Source organism: Ctenopharyngodon idella, chromosome 9 (genome assembly GCF_019924925.1).
Source record: "Ctenopharyngodon idella isolate HZGC_01 chromosome 9, HZGC01, whole genome shotgun sequence".
NCBI classification, from domain to species: domain Eukaryota; kingdom Metazoa; phylum Chordata; class Actinopteri; order Cypriniformes; family Xenocyprididae; genus Ctenopharyngodon; species Ctenopharyngodon idella.
This window is the reverse complement of record NC_067228.1, coordinates 15434781-15455318: the sequence shown is the minus strand read 5'-3', so window position 1 is coordinate 15455318 and position 20538 is coordinate 15434781. Positions and strand designations below refer to the sequence as shown.

The following is a 20538-nucleotide window of genomic DNA, read 5'->3' as shown; positions in this document are numbered from 1 at the left end:
GTATAGCATCAAACATGGTTGCCATGAAGATAAATATTGAGTTATGTTAATAAGGCTTTTTGTTTTCACCTTTCGAGTGATAAAATGCAATGAATACCAGTTCACAGGGCCAAAATACGCCTTGACAGCACCTTTATTTAGCAGAGAAAAAATGACGGAAATATGCCGTTCGCCAAGAGACATTTATGGTTCACTTGTTTGTTTCACTAACTGCCATCCTCAGATATCTTAAGCATTAATCTCTGCTCTTGTTTTAATGTTAGGGTGTTTACGTTATTATTTTTTCCTACGCTGCTTTGAATGGCTTTTCTCGACAGGAGCATATTACTCATTTTTCATTACTCTAGAGAAAAAAAATGGCAGGCTAAATTCAGGACGTAGCGGTGCAGCGAGCGAAACTGTTCAGTCAGTGCCAAAGCAGCTGTGCTGTTAGATTTCACAGTTACGTTTTCACACATTAAAACTCTAAAGGGCAAAGAAGTTTGATTTTAGGTGCTTTTGACTGCCAGCTTTAGGGTTTTTTTTTATGTTGCTGTCATTCCTTCTTAATTGTTTTTGCCATATCAGAAGAAGGTTTATATAGAAGCCGGTGGTCATCAAGAAGATTCAAATGTGCTGCCATGCAACCTTATGGATTATTAAGCAGTGTTTTACATCTCTGTAAATGAACCCGATAAAAACTCAAAGCATTGTTCAATTCAGTCCACACACTATGCAACATGTTTCAACTGAAACTGTGATCAGACAGCATAATTCCTCACCACATGCTACATCCTGCACAACTCATGCCCTTATGTATTTTTAACTTTGAAAAAAGAAGTGTACTTTTATGTGTCCAAAAAGTCCTGATCGATGCTACCACAGCTTTGTACTGTATATAGCCTCCTGGGACCTAGGAATAGACTTTTGTCCTCTGTAGTGGACATTATATTTTAGTGATTTTCTCTGACATCGTACATGTCACAGTCTAGATATCCTGTAAAGAGCACATTCAGGGCTCACATATTGCATAAAGTAAAATGGTATATCAATCAATTTCCTTTATATCTTTCATAACATAGTTGAGAATCTTTAAACAAAGTTTGGTTAAAAAAATCCTGTAGCCTAAAATTGATTGGTGAATAAAAAATAAAAAAATCCCATTGTTTTTGCCTATACATGTCATTTCATGTCATTTTATTTTTTAAACAACTTTAGCATAACAAATGAATAAAATATAATTTTTCAAAAAAAAAAAATTTTTTTCATTTGTTTCTTATGCTCTAAACACTGTAAAAAATGATTTATCACAACATTTTTTCTTTTGTCAAATCAACTTCAATAATTAATGTGGTTCAGATAACATAATATTTTGAGTTTCTGTTCATTAAACCTATTGCCTTCATTGTATTAACTCAAATTTTTTATTTCAATGAATTCAAAATTTTAAGGCAACCGGGTAACTTACTTTTTAAAGTTAAACCAAAGTTAAATTCTTTTTTACATTGAATGTAATGACGTGAAAAAATACTAAATTCAAAAAAACTCTTTTTTTTCTGTGTCTCAGGAGGATATCACATTGCCATAGTAATACTACTTTCTCTGATACAACATACTTAGGTGGAATAAAGGTAGTTAGTCTATGATAAAACATTCATGTGAAAATAATTATGCTTTAATTCCTTTCAGATTGCATATGCTGCAGTGGACTGCACAAAGGGACAAAACCATGAGTTGTGTAAACAGGAAGGAGTTGAAGGCTACCCAACATTCAACTATTACAACTATGGAAAGTTCAGCGAGAAATACAATGGAGAAAGAGGGGTAAGTGTTCTTTCATGTGAGTGCTTTGTATATAATACAGTGGCACACTTACAAAACATTTTATTGCATTTGACAAAATATCAAACAAGTTGCATTATTGTAGAGAAAGCGCAAGCACACTTTTCAAGCAAAATATTTAATAGGTTTGAAATTATAATGACTGTATCATTATAATGATTGAGATCATTCTGGTTGTCAAACTTCAGGTGCGATTAGACTTCACTAGTTCCAACCATCTAGTTATTTTATTTTATTTTATTTTATAATGGAATGGAGCCGACTAAGCGGCCTCAAAAAACCTCCAAGGGGACCACAGGATGACTTAAAAGTATTTAAATTAATAAATTATTATTAATATATAAAAATATTAAAACAATCAAATCCTTATCTAATTTAAAATGATCCCCTTTCTTTGAGTCAAAAATATTAAAAACCACTGCCTAACATATTCCCGTTGTATCATCCTGAGCCTGAAGTAATTTCACACGCTTTTCTAGAGTAACTGCACCTTTAGTGAAACATGTCCACAGTTAATGTGATGAAGTACAGTGCACCGATGGTTACTTTGGTTTAAATTACCTGTGTGAATTTGAAAAGAACTGACTTCATACATATACATTCATTCATATATCATTGGAGAGACCGAAAAGTTCTAGCATAATTTGTTTGCAAATGCCACTTGGTTTATTTTGTCTCGGTTGATCAAATACATTCATGACATTCATGCATTCGACATAAATTTCATAAATTTGTATTCAAGCATCCAAATATTTTTGGGGGCCACTGTGGTGACTGTTTTCACATTATGAGGTAAACTTGTTTCTAACTGTGTACACTGTCTACACCATACAGGAAGCTGGCTTCACTGGTTTCATGAGAAATCTCAGGGGCCGGGACCAAGAGAAAGTGGGCAAGCGGAAGGAGGAGCTCTAATAGTGTGGGCGTGGTTCCTGTAGATGGGAGGAGCCTATCATTGCACTGTGACTTGGGCAGGGACATCCCAGCACTGATGCCACAGACTTGAAACCTCAGCTAAAAAGGCTATTTTTTTATACAGCTGTGCCCTTATGTTTATAATACCAATGTATGACCATCAGACCACTTTAGATTTTTGCTTTTTGTTTTTATTTCCTCAGACATTTTGTGAAATTGTTTCCAAATACTGTGACTTACATTACTGAAATCTACACCTGAAATCTATGCAACACTGGGCCCTCCCTCGCCAGGGTCCCGTACGTGTGATGGGTGGCTGGTGTTCCTTGAGGGAAACCAGTTATCACCAGGATACATTGCCATCACTCCCATTCCAGCGAGGAGGAATAATGTGTACAATTGTATCTGCAAATATTTTTGTAAAAAAAAAAAAAAAAAAAGAACAGAAAAAAGGGAAAAAAATGCCGTATGACATCATGGTTTTGGCAGGGGGAAAAAAAGATGGAGAAAGTTGTTGTAGCTGAACTTTGTGGCCTTAAATGTTTGAATAACTGTCGTCCAAATATATTACTATTTTCAAGAAATACAGTACTAGGGCCAAAATACAAGCTCAAATATAAGGACATGTATTCAAAGACCCCCCCTCATGTTTTACTATCAGTTGTGACTGAATAAAATGATGTAACAAAACAGGAAATGCATAACAAAAAAACATTTTAGATCGAAATAATTTATTTTCAAAATTAATTCTGGAATTCTTGCAATTCTGGGCCCTTCACGTTCCATTGTAAATTAATGTTCTGCTTTTTTTTTTTAAAAGTCTTGTCTGGTTTAAATGTCTAGTCTGGTTATGTAATCTATGACCCACCCCTCTTCTGATTTACAATGCTACTCTAGATCTCTAACACACATGGACATTTTCTCTTCTAAGCATAAGTAAAAAAGTTGATGATGGGAACGGAAGATCATAACGTCTTCATTTATGCGAGAGGGAGATGGTTTGCTTTAAGGCATGTTGAGTGATGCTCATTTAACACGTCTCGCTGGTTTAAACAGTGTAGAGCCGGAGGATCCGTTTTATTCGCTCTCTGCCAGATGTTGCCACTTTTAGTAATACCACAACCCTTCCCAATATCTGTGTGGCGACTACACTATTGTGTGTGTGTGGAAAACTCCCTGCTCTAGGCAGTATACATATTTAATGGTCTTGTAGCTGAACTTTTGTTGTATAATTCAGAAGGCTGGTTCGATTCATTATAAATAAGGTTCTCAGGGATAGCGAAACACAATTGAAGAGCACTAGCGCTCATCGTAATTTGCAATCCAGTTGAGTGTTCTCTATTCATGTCGCCGAATTATGAATTGTTTACATGTGTCTTTGGGAGATGGAACACGAAAAAAAAAAAATCACTGAACAGGATTTCAGTTTACATTTCCTTGCCAAATTTGCGGCAAGAAGCATTGAATAAAACATGAGCCAAGGAACGCTGATGCATGGATGTCAATTATATGCAAGATAATGGCTTCAAGTTCAAATACTGTCTTTAAGGGTAAAACAGGATCAAATGCTGAATTTGTATCGTGTAGCTGATCGTAAAAAGGGTCCTAATGAGGGGAAGGGTACAGATTGCTTGTCAGAACATGTTCAATAATGGTCCAAAATGACCGATGTAATGAATGAACTCTTGCAGAGGTTTGTCTCACTGCTTGACATTGTTGTCGAGACATGGTTCATTTGTGCATTGACATTTACATCAATATTTGGATGGTCAGGGACTTTCATCTGGTTCCTTTGAGTTATTCTGTTGTAGAAAGGTGTGCTTTATCTTATCCCAAAGGTTTGTGGAATGTGGGAGCTACCACGATGCCAAGAAGTCACTGTCGCCTTTATTTTTTGTGCCCAGCCATATGTACAGTTTTGCTGCATTGATGAACACAATGCAAAATAAAAGGCATACGTTTCCAAGAACCATTGTCCAAATTATTCAGATAATATATTAATATTACTTCTCATTTGGTAATGAACATACTTTTTCTTTTTTTAAGATGAAAAGACAAGCAGGGTTTTAATAGAGTTCCACTATTACTTTTTACCCAGGGGATGATGGTGAAAAAATCCATAGACTTAAATTGAAGTCATATCAGAATATTTTAAAATAAAGATCTTATAATATCTTGTAATAGAGACTTGGGTGGGCTCTTTTGACTTTGGATGGGCCAGTACAACATGATGTACATCATGTTGAATAAATACATCATGTTAAATAAATGCCCAGAAAATATTAGTAGCCACATTGGAGCTTTTGTTTTGTTTGTATAAAACTTGTTCTTCAACACCAAAGGATAAATGTGGGTTAGTTTGCTGACTTTGTTTTCTATTTATAAACTATTGTCTGCAATAAGGTGACACATACTTTAAGTAAACTTTTTTTTTTTTTTTTTTTTTTTTTTCCCTTCCCCCACTTCTCTGGAAATGGGGTTACAATACATGCACACATGCTTATTAGATATCAACTTTTAACCTACTATATGAAATTAACCAATTTGTCAGGTTAATGAAGCCAACAGAGTGAAGAATATGAGACGTCTGACCAAAACCTGTTATTTTTGGAGCTGTTCTTTTTTTGTCTTTCTTTGTAGACACGGTCATGGTAAATAGTGGAAGAAATGTCATTACTTAAAAATTAGTTTCCCCCTGCTGTCAATTAGCACCTATGCTGTCATGATGGCTACAACAGAGTACTGCCTTATGAAACTGAGAAAACTAGCACTACTGTGCAGTTTCTGAGTAATTTCTTATCAAACTTTTCTGTCAGGTGTTTCTGTTTACGAAAGTCTTCCTGGACTAATTCTGTCATGATCTCAAACGATCCGAGGACTTTGCCATCAAACCGCACAGGAACCCTTGTAAGAGGCATGAGCTGTTTGCCAGATTGGAAACTCAAGGGATGAGTCACTTTTGGACATTTAAACTGCTGCCCGTGGAGAAACACCTGCTGGTGAAATGCATGTGTTGTCAAGTGCAATATGTGACTCTTTAATGGTTTGGAGAGAGGGATGGTTCCATCCGAATTACATGGAGGAAACTACTGAGGGTGCAGGCAATTATTTTGCCTGGATGCACCCTACTTGTCAGAACCAGGGGTAAAAAGAGGACAAGAAAATGCCAGCATAAATGAAAGTAAAGAAATGGAAGATAAATACCTGTGTAATACAGAGTACATATTTTCCTCTGTATAATTGGGTGATGCCAAAAGTTAATAATGTGTATCCTATCTCACTGACCTTAAACATCCAGGATATAGTGAGCTGTCATAATCCAGACATGGACTGTCAACCACCACTTTAACGCCAGGAAATTGTTTGCCAGTGCAGATTGAATGCTGGCCAACAATTTTGTATCCATCAAATATAAGAATATAGCAACTACATAATACTGGCATAAAATTGTCTGGTATTGAGATGTTTTCCTATTCTCAGATAGGGAAGAACCCTTTCAAGATCCACATTTGACTGAAAAACGAACGAGTTGATAATAAAAGTGTAATGCACCAATTATGAAATTTGAATTGTTAATATTGTTATTAAATTATATTGTTATTGAATTAAATTATAAGAATACCCAATGTGTTACAGAGGGCGTCTCAGATTATACGCACGTTCTCACAACAGTCGAGGAACATGCGAGATTGAAGAAACAAATGTACACTTAAAGGGATAGTTCACCCAAAAATGAAAATTCTGTCATCATTTACTCGCCCTCAAGTTGTTCCAAACCTGTATAAATTTCTTTCTTCTGCTGAACATGAAGATTTTTTTGAAGAATGTTTGTAACCAAATGGACCCCATTGACTTCCATATGTAAAAAATTACTTTGGAAGTCAATGGGGCCCATCAGCTGTTTGGTTACTGACAAAATATCTTCTTTTGTGTTCAGCAGAAGAAATAAGTTCATACAGGTTTGGAACAACTTGAGGGTGAGTAAATGATGACATAATTTTCATTTTCAGGTGAACTATCCCTTTAAATTAAGATTGTTATGCTGTTGATTTCAGATTTGTGTATATTTTTATTATAATGCTTTCTTTTGAGCAAAGTTAAATGTGTAATAGGTGATCTGGGAAATGCTAACTTTATCCTGCTAGCATCGAAAGCATATGATCCTATACCCTCCCTGCAAATCGCTGTCCAAAGCCACGCCTCCTCCAAAACACATGAACGCGCACAGACCAGAAGTGAGACGACCAGAGACAACGTTATTGGATTACATCATGTGTCATTCACCGGTGAGAAAACTTTAGTACTGGTACTCACTGTAACAGTACTAAACTGTTAAGCGGTGTTGATGTATGATGTCTGCGTGAACAGGCTGCGCAGTGGTATGCAAACACAGGTCGACTGACAGGGAACACATACTATCATTTTATTCAGACCGAATGCAATGATTGAACGAACATTTCATGATCCTACGCCTTCCACAGACAATATATATTAATTAAAATTCATTTAGACCGCTTAACATAGTGATTGCTTTCAGGATATGAGAAGCCTTTAAACCAGCATAACAAAAATGTTTCTGCAGAGAATCACCAATTGCATCTTTAACTGTTGTTGTTTTTTCCCTAAATATTAGGCTATAGATTTATTGTACATATATATATATATATATATAGCCTATCACATGAGCAAGAGTTTGCTGTGTGACATTAGGTGTCTATTCGGACCCGTGATTCGGTCGTACACACAATAAGTTAATATCGAGTAACTTACATTTTAGACACAATATTGTCGGGTGTTTTCTATTGTCGCTTCGCCAAAAATAATAGCTTCAAGCCAAACGAATCAGTGTGAACAAATCATTTGAGTGAATGATTCAAGGCTGATTCATAAATAAAAAGTCACTTGTTTCATTACTGAATGATTCAGCGTTTTTAAAAGAATCTGTTGAATTAATGATTTACTCATAACACGATCATTTGTCGCCACCTACTGGCGTAATTGTAAGCTGCAGAGAGAGTCACTGAAAAAATCTATATCATTAAATACACAGAAAGTGTGTGTGGAAGGCAAACGGAATGATACAGTCCCCGTGCTGTTAATCAATACTATATGTACATTCATTTCCTACCCATAATTAAATTTTTGAGACTGTGAATCTAAAGTCTGATATATTATTTTGTCAATATTTGACTACAGTGCAAATTGTCTCTCCAGTGACATTGCCCTGTTGTAGAGCATTTGTTTCACCTTTTGAAATTATCAGTTAGTTCAACACAGTCCTTTCAGCTTGTGGTGTGAAAATGAATAGCCTGTGGAAATATTCAATAATACACGTCAACGGGACAAATCTCTCAGTAACAGAAGTCAATGGCATAAATACACCCCCATTATGTGCTGATGCCAACCTCTGGATTTTAGATGACACCAACTCTGAATCAACATGCACCACTGCCAAATTTTCTATCTATCATTATAATCAAAACTTGTAGGCTAATTGCTTTAATGAGATTATTGTTTCTGCCTAAATTAATACATATTAGCTAACCACATGATTTGTATTATTTCAGAACTGTACATTTTTGACATATGGACATATGGATTACTTTGACGCAGTCACCTTTGACAACAGATTACTCTAAATTGTAATGTAGAAACATGCATTTTTCTGTAAAGCTGATTTGAAACTATATTGTGAAAAGCGCTATACAAATAAATGTAAATTGAATTGAATTGAATTGAATTATCTTTGCTTTTCCTCCACCCTAGCTCTGAAAGCAATAATCAAAATGATATGCACCGCTTGCCAAGAAATCAATACAAACTCATTCTCCCCTTGTTTCACAGATGTGGCAGTAAAAGTCAAAAAAGGATTTTATTTTTATTTTATTTTTTTTTCAGCTGCAGAATAAGAAAAGACACTTTTGAGCAGTAATTGGGTTTTATGAAAAAAGAAACCCAGAGGATGTGAGTTTAGCATCCATCAAAATGCATAATAATTCTGCTGTTGTTTTTAATCATCCATAAAATGTATATTACAGAGACCTACTGGATCAGTCATTACAGGGGTGCTTTATAGGGATGAATGAGCATTTGGCGGGAGGTAGCATTTCCTACCTAGAGTGATGTCTATATCCGCTTTACCCAACCCACTGAGCTTGATCTTTTACTCCTCCATATGTTGCTGCAGTATTTTCAGAGGTACAACCAGTGCACAGTCAGCCCACTCTACCACTCCACATCCTGTCAGTATGAATGACAACATCTTCACTTGTCACCCTGACACTCCTGCACTAAACATATAGCGTTACGACTGCCAGCTATTCATCAAGCTGTCCATGAAGAGAACATCAATCTTCAATGCATGGCTCACTCACGCTGCATGCTGTGAAGTGGATGTTTCCAGGAGGTCACTTTAGGCTGAAGAGCTCCCAGTTTCATCCTTGTAAAGACATGGAATTCAGAAGAGCGTGTGATGGATGAATTTGAACGATTCACATCAAAGATCATGGTGTTACTCTACACCAACAGAACTACAAAATGCAAGTCTGATTTTGTGGTTTATGAGCTTAAAAAAAGGTTAAGATGTTATCTTTAAACTCAAAGCAGGGGCTGCAAAATCGAGATGTATATAATGTGTATGCGGAAGTTACACAACATTGAACATGAAACATCTAGGATAAACTTTCCCTCCACCTTTCACACTTGAGCGTCACTAAATCAAATTTCAACACATTAATTGACCGTCTCTGCTATATTTTTTAACGTGTCATCCAACATCAACATTTGTGATGATTTATTCCATCAGAAGTTTTGAGCTTTGTTCATCTATTTTTTGTCACTGAATGAAATTGATTTACAACCCCATTTCCAGAAAAGTTGGGACATTTTGTAAAATGCAATAAAATCAAGAATTTGATAATTTGTTAATTCTCTTGAACCTTTATTTAATTGACAAAAATACAAAGAAAAGATTTCCAATGTTTTCTCTGACCAACTTAATTGTATTTTGTATATATATATATATAGTACAAGTTGTACAACATGGACATTAAACTATTTTGGTTTAAATGGGGAAAAATCAAAGGACAAGCTACTGTAAGGTGTCAGATCTTTGTATATAAATCACACCTTAATTTAGCACATTTAGTCATTTATATAATTAAAAAAACATTCTTTTTTTCGTTTTTGAATCCACGTGCTTTATAAAATGATACTAGGTTTCATATGATACTGCTAAAACAATGCTAAAATGTAAAAATAAACTTTTAAAATTCACATGAATTTGAAAATCTTAGAGACTTTTATCATTTTTACAAGCATAGGTTTTTCAATTTATGCTAAAGTATTATTTTATAAGATCTTTGTGTCATCCAATTTCCCAAATAAATGATTTACAGGCTAACTAGATAGCCGATGTTCACTTTAGTGACCCATAATGCTTTTCCTCTAGCCACGTCACACAGACTAACACACCGACGAATTTGTGCCGAACAGAGCCGAAGCGAAGCCGAACTACCACGAAGATGAGACGAAATTAGCCGAAGCTTTATCAAACGTGAGCAGAACCGTCCGCTATGAGACCTGCAGGAAGAGCTCAGCAATCACGATAGTGTATTAGATAAATAATTAAAAAAGGATTATAATGTCTTAATATGTTTTAAAACGGCTCATGTCAGTAGGTATGTACAGCTATCGGTGACAATGCATGCTATGTCACGCTAACAGTCTTGCTATGGTAGCAGTGGCATCTGCTCCACATCATTGCGTATAATTGCAGTGTGTAGTTTTAATGGTTCGCTTTTAATTAAAGTCTAATAAACCCGTATTATAAGATGTGTGATTTTGGTGAGTGCATAGAACAATCTGCTGATGTTATGTGATAACAAGCTGTCAGCAAACGTGCTAATGTTATTATTAGCCTAGCACAGTGCTGCAGATGTCATGAGTCTACATTGAGCTGAATATAATAGAATTTATAGGAGAGTCTAGATGTTTATATGTTTATTTATCTATTATTTTAATCTCTACTTTGTATATTACATTCTATTTTGTCAGCATAAAACATGGGAGTTGGGAAAATGGAGTATTATTTATGCACTGAATGATTAGTTTTCTCTTGTTCTTCCAGGTGTCCATTGAGCTGCCTGTAAGATGTCTATGGTCCTGTTTGCCTCTGTGGTGAGAGTGAGGGATGGTCTACCTCTCTCGGCCTCCACAGACTATGAACAGGACAAAGGGCTTCAGGAGACTAAGAAACATCTCAAGGGTCTGTCCAAAAAACTCAGCCAGTTTCCTGATCGCTGCTCACTTAGATCTGGCCTATACAACATCAAGTGAGTTATCAATGCAGTGGCATTGAGGGTGTTTGTGAACTTTGTTACACCATTCCACATGTCTTCAGTGTGAAAACAAACTGGTGTTTGCAGTGCACTACACTGGAAATGCATTTATACTTAAAGGGTTAGTTCACCCCAAAATGAAAATTCTGTCATTAATTACTCACCCTCATGTCGTTCCAAACCCATAAGACTTTCGTTCATCTTCGGAACTCAAATGAAGATCTTTTTCATGAAATAAGAGTGCTTTCTGTCCCTCCATAGACAGCTACGCAACTGACATTTTGACGTTTAAAAAAGCTCATAAAGAGATCGTTAAACTAATCCATATGAATTGAAGCGGTTTAGTCCAAATTTTCTGAAAAGATACGATCACTTTATATGATGGACAGATTTAATTTAACCTTTTATTCACATATAAACATTCATCAACTCACATAACCCTTGTGGTAAACGGAAGCTCGAGCATGATGTGCGAGAACCGAAGAGATTCATTCTCGTGTGTTACGCAGCATGTTTGAGCTTTCGAAAGAACCAGTGAGGTTCATTTTTGTGTGTTACGCAGCACGTTTGAGCTTCCACAAGAGGCTTGTTCTCGTGCATCAAGCAGGTTCGGCTGAGCTTCTGTTTATGTTCGGTGATCAGTGTTTATATGTGAATAAAAGTCTAAATTTAGTCTGTTCATCATATAAAGTGATCGAGTCTCTTCAGAAAGTTTGGACTAAACCACTCAATTCATATGGATTAGTTTTATGATCTCTTTTATGAACTTTTTTTAACCGTCAAAGTGGTAGTTGCGTAGCTGTCTATGGAAGGACAGAAAGCTCTCAGATTTCATCAAAATCTTCATTTGTGTTCTGAAGATGAACGAAAGTCTTACGGGTTTGGAATGACATGGGGGTGAGTAATTAATGACAATTTTCATTTTTGGGTGAACTAAACCTTTTTTTGGCATTTTTGACAAGGTCTGCTGTCCTAATACAACCAAATCATACATTTTGAACCATGTTTTTGTAACCACGCATTATAATACCAGGTGCAACAGTCTTGCTCGCTCAATTTCCAGGATATTGTATGTAATTTGGGGGCATCGGGGAGCCGCTATCAATATGCGGGAGACTTGCGGACCTTCTGGGATTGGTGGGATGTCTGTGTTGTGTGACAGTTCCTCTATATTTATTTTTGTGCTTAGTTTTCTCACAATTTTCCATACACTGCGCTACACTGAAAGTTGCGGTGGCCACTGAGGCTAAATGCGGAAATGATTGTACATGCATTCATTACAATTGAATTTGATGTGAAAGCATTTTGATACAGTTCCACCTAAAAGAATAGATCACCCAAAAATAAACATTCTATCATCATTTACTCACCCTCACTCCCTTCTTTTCCATACAGTGAAAGCATAAAGTGACCATGGGCTGTCCAGCTCCAAAAATAGAAGCACAGTCAACATGTTCCACTCATGCATCCGTTTTGGATCGTGACAGGTTGTGGTCACTGTATGGTAGCTTACAGTATATACACGAATGGTATCCGTACTATTCTTCAAAATATCTCCTTGTGTGTTCTGTGGAAGAAGTCATACACATTTGGAATGCCTTTAGAGTGACTAAATGATAACAGATTTTTCATTTTTGGGTGACCATCCCTTTAATTAAAACATCCCAGCAAAAACAAATGACACAGTGGGGTGGAGTGCTCTGATTGCCAAGTGTTCTGATGCAAAAAGTTCCCCTTCAGCAAGGTCTAATTCAGATGCATTGCTCTGAGGGACCCAGGGGTGACCATTTCATAGCCTGGCTGCTATTCATCATTCCAAACATCACAAGCAGGTTGAAACGAGTCATCTCTTTTTCTCTCTCTCTGGAGTGACTCAATGGATCGTTTCATCTCTCAAACAGACGTTAACATGGAGAGACACATTGACAAAGTTTCTTCTTTCCTGAGGCGAGTTACTAAACTGTTCAGATCCAGAGCAGGTGTAAAACAGAGGGTGAAGGGTGGTTTTTATTCACTTTGGTTGTTGGATTCTCATGTCCTTGGAATGGACTTTCAGGTCCATTGAATGAACTTCCCTACCCTATCTGTGACAGATGTCATGTTTTCACACGTGGTTGCCACCCAGCACTGTCAATGTTATGTATGTCACAACATAATTTGTCCTCAACTTAACGGAAATGAAATTGACTCTAAAAGTGTGATGTAAACTTTTACATATCTTGCATATCTTCCATAGTTTTACAAGCTCTCTCGGAGTTGGGTACATGATGGTTTGCACAGAAAACTATCCTAATGTCCTGGCCTTCAGCTTCCTGGATGAGCTTCAGAGAGAGTTCATTGTCACGTATGACACCAAGAGGATCAACAGCGCTTTGAGGCCTTTCTCTTTTATTGAGTTTGGTGAGTTTCTAGAGGGGGTTGGGACAGGTTTCTGACAGAAATCTGTTTTTGCAGAAGGGGACTATCATTTTTATATATATTTCAATATATATTTAAAAAAAAATTTTTAATATACACCACTGTACTGTTCAAAGGTTTGGGGTTGGTTAAATGTTTTTAAACAGAGTCTCTTATGCTTACCAAGGCTGCATTTATTTGATCAAAAATATAGTAAAAATGTTAATATTGTGAAATATTATTATTATAATTTAAAGAAAAACCTATTTCTATTTTAATATTTTTAATGTAATGTATTCCTATGATTGCAAAGCTGAATTTACAGCATCATTACCCCAGTCTTCAGTGTCACATGATCCTTCAGAAATCATTTTAATATGATGATTTGATGCTCAAGAAACATTTCTTATTATTATCACAATTGAAAACAGTTGTGCTGCTTAATATTTTTGTGGAAACTGCAATATATTATTTTCAGGATTCTTTCATGAATAAGAAGTGTTACAAGAACAACATTTAATTAAAAATTCAAATCGTTTATAACATTATAAACATCACTTTTAATCAATTTAAAAAAAAGTATAAATTTCTTTAAAAAAAAAAATATATATAAAATCATTACTCAAAATTGTATCAAATGTGTATCTTCAACTACATGATGTCTTATGAACAACCAACGAGTCATTAATGGTACTGTTTTAAATTACCTGAACCTTAAGTACACACACCTTGCTTCATTTTGAGATGGACATCACTCAAAGTAATAATAACTTTTTGAGTGAGCAAGTTAGATGTTAAGTAACCGTTCTAAACTGTGTTTCCCGAAAGCCTAAGTAGTTCGTAGAAACCCTTGGCAGTAATGGTGTCTACGATCTGTTTAGGCTATCGACGCTTTTGGGAAATGCATCCCTGATGGATTTGTCAGGCTGATTCAAACCAATAACTCCTGTGTTTGGGAGTTGTTGTTTTTTTAAGAATTAAAAGAGTCTGCCTAGTGCCTATAGGAGTCAGGACAACTCAATAGAAAGACTTCTAATTATCCCTTTAATTATCACATTCAGTTTTTATTCAACACTGAAAACTATGTGTAGTAATTAGTTCCACTTAAATTAGTTCTACATGGGCAGTTTCACCAACCTTGAGCATTAGTTGAGTCTCTGAAGAGCATTATACGCATGGTGAGTTTGAGTAAACATTAGAGGAGTTGCATCTTATATGGAACATTTAAATGTAGTCACTTATGAGGCTCCGTTTTGGCTAGAAATCTTTAGATTTATCTAAATAATTATAAACGCATCCTGAAGACTTTCCATTTAATGTGATTTGAAATGAACTGAAGCCATTTGTAGCATATAGACCATGTTGTGATTGAATTATTTATTTACTCTGCAGTTTCTATTGTTTTGACAGATAATTTCATTCGGAAAACCAAGCAGCGTTACAATAGCCCACGTTCCCTCTCCACCAAGATTAATCTGGCTGACATGCAGACTGAGATCAAGCTCCGGCCTCCTTATCAGCTCTCCGCGGAGGACATTGGATCAATCAACGGCTTCTCACAACACAAGCAGTCTAAATATAAAGGCATAGGTAGAGAACACACTGTGAACACAACTTGTAAACATCCCTTTGTTCTCAAGAAGTAGAACTTTTTGAAAGACCTTGAGCACATATGTACTCTGAGCAGCCTATCATTGTGGCAGAAAGTTTTGCATGACAGGTTTCCTTCAGCAAAACCTAGTTACTTTGCTACTGTTTGACATGGATTTTCTGCTTGATTTATTCCTGCAGCTCCTAATCAAATGTTGGAGGCCGTCACCCTATCAGGTATCATCGCCTGCATCCTAAGTGTCCTGTGCGGCGCTCTTAATTTGCTGCGGGGAGTCCACGCAATAGAAAGCGTATTGCAGGTACGTTAAATCATGCACTAATAGTAATGCTGGCACTTTATTTTGGGCTTTGTTTCTTTTATTGATTAACACATTGGACTAAACATTACTTGTAAATGTATAAATATCTTTGTAATATAATAAATCATACCTAATGGATAGTAACAGTTCTCTTGAATAATTTGTCAGATTTTGCACTTAGATGTAATGTGATTTTCCTCTACCATAAACAGATCAGTTTTGCTTGGCTTTTTATATTGCACTGATAAGTGAGTCCTCAAGTCCTGACTCCCTCTCATTCTAATTCATTCTTTATTTTAGCACATGGCTTCCTGTTGTAATTTGTTCACTCTTTAACACAGCACTCTGTCTTTGCTCTTTTTCTGCTCCATCTGCAGAACGAGGATGAAGACTTTAATTACGTAATTGCTTTTTTCCTCGGAACCGCTGCCTGTTTGTATCAGGTAAGTGACGGCAGTCAGACCGTGAGTTACTGTCGGCCTGCCAGGCTTCATTTCCTCCGCTCTCTGTCTTGGTCTGACCAACCAATGCTAATATATCACACTTTTCCTCACTGTCGTGTAAAGGCGTAATCTGGAAAATTGGAGAAACATTGCCTTTTTACTAGCATCAAACAAAATCAGCTGGTATTGTAGATGTTTTTTATTAGTAGTGGATTTCAAAACCCTCAATCTGAAATGTCTTGTATAGTTTTTTTTGTTAATTGTATGAATTTTGTTGTTTATTCTGTTTTCACCATGAAAATAGCCTTGTTGCCGGCATGGCATAAATAAATAATTGAAAACCCTTACTTGTGTTCTGCACAGCAAAAAAATAATTGCTCGTTTCCCAGTAAAAATATGTAAACATCCCTAAAACAAAATACATTTTAGTTGAGAAGCAAAACTGATATTACAATATTAAGACTTGTTTTTCAAAAGACTACCTTTTTTTAATACTTTTTTTTTCTAAATAACTTTTTTTTTTTTTTAAAGAAATTAATATGTTCAGCAAGGACATGACAAAAAAGTGAAAACTAAGGCATTTATAATGTTACAATAAATGTAATTCAAACTTTCTATTCATCTGAAAATCCTGAAAAAAATGTATCACCGTTTCCACAAAAATATTAAGCAGCACAACTGTTTTCAACATTGATAATAATAATAATAATAATAAATGTTTCTTGAGCACCAAATCACCTTATTAGAATGATTTCTGATGGATCATGTGACACTGAAGACTGGAGTAATGGTGCTAAAAATTCAGCTTTGACATCACAGTATAAATTACACTTTAAAATATATTAAAATAGAAAACAGTTATTTTAAATCGTAATAATATTTCACAATATTACGGTTTGTACTGTATTTTTGATCAAATAAATGCAGCCTTGATGAGCATAAGAGACTTCTTTCAAAAACATTAAAAATCGTACCGACCCCATGGCTTTGAATAGTAGGGCATAAACCTCACTACATTCTCTTATATTTATTCTTAAAGGGTTAGTTCACCCAAAAATGAAAATTCTGTCATTAATTACTCACCCTCATGTCCATAAAACCTTCGTTCATCTTTGAAACAAAAATTAAGATATTTTTCATAAAATCCGATGGCTCAGTAACACTTTCAGATGCCCAGAAAGCTACTAAAGACATATTTAAAACAGTTCATGTGACTACAGTGGTTCAACCTTAATGTTATAAAGCAACAAGAATACATTTTTTTGCGCCAAAAATAACAAAATAAAGACTTTATTCAACAATATCTGGTGATGGGTGATTTCAAAACACTGCTTCATGAAGCTTCGAAGCTTTATGAATCTTTTGTTTCGAATCAGTGGTTCAGAGCGTGTATCAAACTGCCAAAGTCACACCCCCCAGTGGTGAACCACTGAAATTTTGAAACACTTATGACATAACGAAGCCTCGTTTACTGAAATCACGTGACTTTAGCAGTTTATTCTTGTCGCTTCATAATATTAAGGTTGAACCACTGTAGTCACATGAACTGTTTTAAATATGTCTTTAGTAGCTTTCTGGGCATCTGAAAGTGTTAATTGTTTTGCTGTCAATGCAGGCCTCACTGAGCCATCGGATTTTATGAAAAATATCATAATTTTTGCTCCAAAGATGAACAAAGGTCTTACGGGTGTGGAACGACATGAGGGCGAGTAATTAATGACAGAATTTTCATTTTTGGGTAAACTAACCCTTTAAATCAAAGCTTGTACTGTTGAATTTGCTTATTCCTGCTTAAAAATGTTTTCCTCTTGTTTCTTTTTCTATATGTAGTGTTATTTGTTCATCTACTTCTCAGTTTGGAGGAACATCAAATCATTCCTGGCTTTTGCTATGATCTGCCTATGTAACATGTATCTGTATGAACTGCGTAACATGTGGCAGATCCTCTTTCACGTGACGGTGGGTGCGTTCATCACTCTGCAGATCCACCTGAGAAGACCGCAGGGCAAAGCACCTGACTACAATGTTTGACCCCTTGAACTCTTTTAAGACTGCAGAACATAGCCCAGCATTTCAACGATGAACCTGTTTGCACCCAGTCTGAGGACAAAAGAACTAATTGTTTTGATATTACTCAAGAAACACTTCCTGCTGTTTCACATCCAATTGAAATCACAGATGGGAATCTGCTGTTTTGGTTAAAGAAAAAGGTTCATAACGGTGACTTCATCAGCGCACAATATTAGATTCATGCATGAAATATTAAAGCAAATTGCTAGCAGGTAATTCAGATGTGCACAATTAATATAATAGGGAAGCGTTGTAGTTATTTTTTGTTTTAATTGACTTCAGGGCTTAAAGAGACAGCTCACCCAAAAATGAAAATTGTTGTCATTTCTTGAAGAACGTGGCTTCACGTGCCTGAACTCCATACAATGGTTACCAGGGTCTGTCAAAGATAAAACAAAAACAAACAAGCAATCAAACTACTATAAAATAAAATCGTAAACTCATATATGCCTATTTTGCAATAAATGTAAAATGTTGTTTCTATATACACAATGAAAAGCTTTTATATATATATCATTTTATATTCATTTTTAATTAGTCTTTTGCTATGTTTCATGGGATTGTAGTTACTCATTTAAGCCGTTAAAGGGTTAGTTCACCCAAAAATGAAAATTCTGTCATTAATTACTCACCCTCATGTCGTTCCAAACTTTTGTTCATCTTCAGATCAGTGTTTAACTGTGAAGAAAAACCTAAATTAAAGCTGTTCGTCATTTAAAGCGATCGTCTCTCTTCAGAAAATTTGGACTAAACCACTCAATTCATATGGATTACTTTTACGATCTCTTTATGGACTTTTTGAAGCGTAAAATTTTCAGTTGCGTAGCTGTCTATGGTGGGACAAAAATCTCTCAGATTTCATCAAAAAGATCTTCTTTTGTGTTCCGAAGATGAACAAAAGTTTCACGGGTTTGGAGCAATGTGAGGGTGAGTGATTAATGACAGAATTTTCATTTTTGGGTGAACTAACCTTTTAAGTACACAGTCTTGTAACTCTTTTTGTCCAGTTTTCAAATAGTTTTTTTTTGCTTTGCATCAAAGTTTGTATTGTTGTGATTCACCTCGTAGCTGGTTGGTTTGATTCATGGATTATAACTCTTTGATGAAGGCTTTTTTAAAATTACTATGTGAAACATACTTAAGGAACCAAGGCCTCTGAAAAAGTGGGCATTGTTGCACTCTAGCTTTGTGTGAGAAACAGACCAAAATGTAAGTTATTATTCAATAAAAATCTTGCTTGACGGTTGTGGTTATTATTCATGTTTTATTGTATGGTAAAAAGCTGTTTAGACATTCCAGCTAAACATCTCCTTTTGTGTTCCACCGAATAAAGAAATGATTATGAATTTTCATTTTGGGTGAACTATACTTTTAAGTTGACATTTTAGTATTCTTTTAGACGTTGTACAGTTGTTTCTCTATTTTGATTGTAAAAGCCAACTCATATGCAAGACTTTTTATAGCTGCCTATATATATGAAATGTAATTTCCACACGCATTTTTATTTTGTCATATAGCCTAATTTGTGTGTCACTGTGTTTGTGATCATTAGTCAGACGTCTCTGCCCTGAAAGCATAATCAGATGTGTTATTTGTCAATCAAGTCTATGCTGCCTGCAGGTGTGCTTCCTGCAAATGAATGTGTTTGGCTAAGAGGGAAATGGAATCACACTAATATACAGACTCCGTCGTTTTCCTTCAGTGTTTGCTGCCTTTTGTCAACGGGTCTGTTCAGTGACCATGTTGAGTGGTATGAATGAGTTATGTTTTATTCTGTTTATATTCACCTGGCTTGTTTTGCATCCTGTTTTCATTGTGCAAATGATAGGTTGTATGGATGATTGACAGATCAAGGGTCAAGGGGTTTCAAAATTCCCCAGAAGATGTACATGAATTTCTTTTTCTCCAAGTGTCAGTGATCAAAGGTTGCATCTGCATCATTGCTTTGCAAAGACGGCAGCACATCAAGTACCTCAATGCTCTTTCTCCAGCAGTAGTGCATTGCCCTTTGGCCTAATGTTTGTTTGTACTCAAAGAAAAAGCCCTGTCCTGAAACCATCAGTAAAAATGAATTTGTATGAATATGCTTGTCTCTTGTGTTTTATTTTTATGCACTTTACACATTTAGGAAAATTAATAACTTGAGTAGGGATATCAGGGCTGTCACTAAAATTAGATCAGCTATTTCGGGCATCCAAGACCAAGTCCTATCTATTTGAATGGGGGAATCCTGAAATCTCAAAAACTGTATTGCAAACTCACAATTAAATAACATGTTTCAAATCAGCAACAAAATCTGATATGAACTGTCTCATAAATGTTGTTTCCTATGCTCAAATAGCGTTAAAAAAGCGTATTTTTTCAGGTTAGACGAGCCAATACGCATGTGCAGTCCTAAGCGCGAGTCTCATGTTTCTATGGAAACCGAAGCCACTAACGGCCGCTGCAGTGACGCAATGACTTTATCAATCAGCGATTGGCTCTTTTAAGTAAAAGGCGGGATGTATTGCAGTTTCTCTAATGTTTCTACCCCATGTTTCTCCCATTCGCGTTATAACTTAAAACTCTCTAAAGAAAACTTTTTAATAAATCTCTTAAGCCCCGGATATACTTAGGCCGTCCTCGTTCGTGCACCGTCCGCAT

At 35.8% G+C, this 20538-nt stretch overlaps 2 protein-coding genes across 4 annotated transcripts in view; both read left to right on the top strand.

The window, feature by feature from the left end:
* pdia5 (protein disulfide isomerase family A, member 5) overlaps window positions 1–4705 on the top strand; it is a 65130-nt gene extending 60425 nt beyond the window's left edge. The window contains exons 16-17 of the mRNA XM_051905436.1: window positions 1669–1803; window positions 2656–4705. Of these exons, the coding sequence (XP_051761396.1) occupies window positions 1669–1803; window positions 2656–2736 (216 nt within the window). The 3' untranslated portion in view covers window positions 2737–4705. The remainder of the gene's footprint in view (window positions 1–1668; window positions 1804–2655) is intronic.
* A 5453-nt stretch (window positions 4706–10158) lies between these two features.
* Window positions 10159–19977, top strand: sec22a (SEC22 homolog A, vesicle trafficking protein). 3 transcript variants are annotated; one of them, XM_051906337.1, is made up of 7 exons: window positions 10159–10291; window positions 10865–11069; window positions 13312–13475; window positions 14883–15062; window positions 15264–15382; window positions 15760–15825; window positions 17656–19977. In XM_051906337.1, exons 2-7 carry the CDS (start codon window positions 10888–10890, stop codon window positions 17854–17856), a joined length of 912 nt encoding a protein of 303 aa, XP_051762297.1. In that variant the 5' UTR covers window positions 10159–10291; window positions 10865–10887; the 3' UTR covers window positions 17857–19977. The 3 variants fall into 3 exon arrangements, with proteins under 3 accessions (XP_051762297.1, XP_051762296.1, XP_051762298.1); XM_051906336.1 differs by having other exon boundaries at window positions 10205–10415; XM_051906338.1 differs by lacking the exon at window positions 15760–15825 and having other exon boundaries at window positions 10205–10415.
* The last annotated feature ends 561 nt before the right edge of the window (window positions 19978–20538 follow it).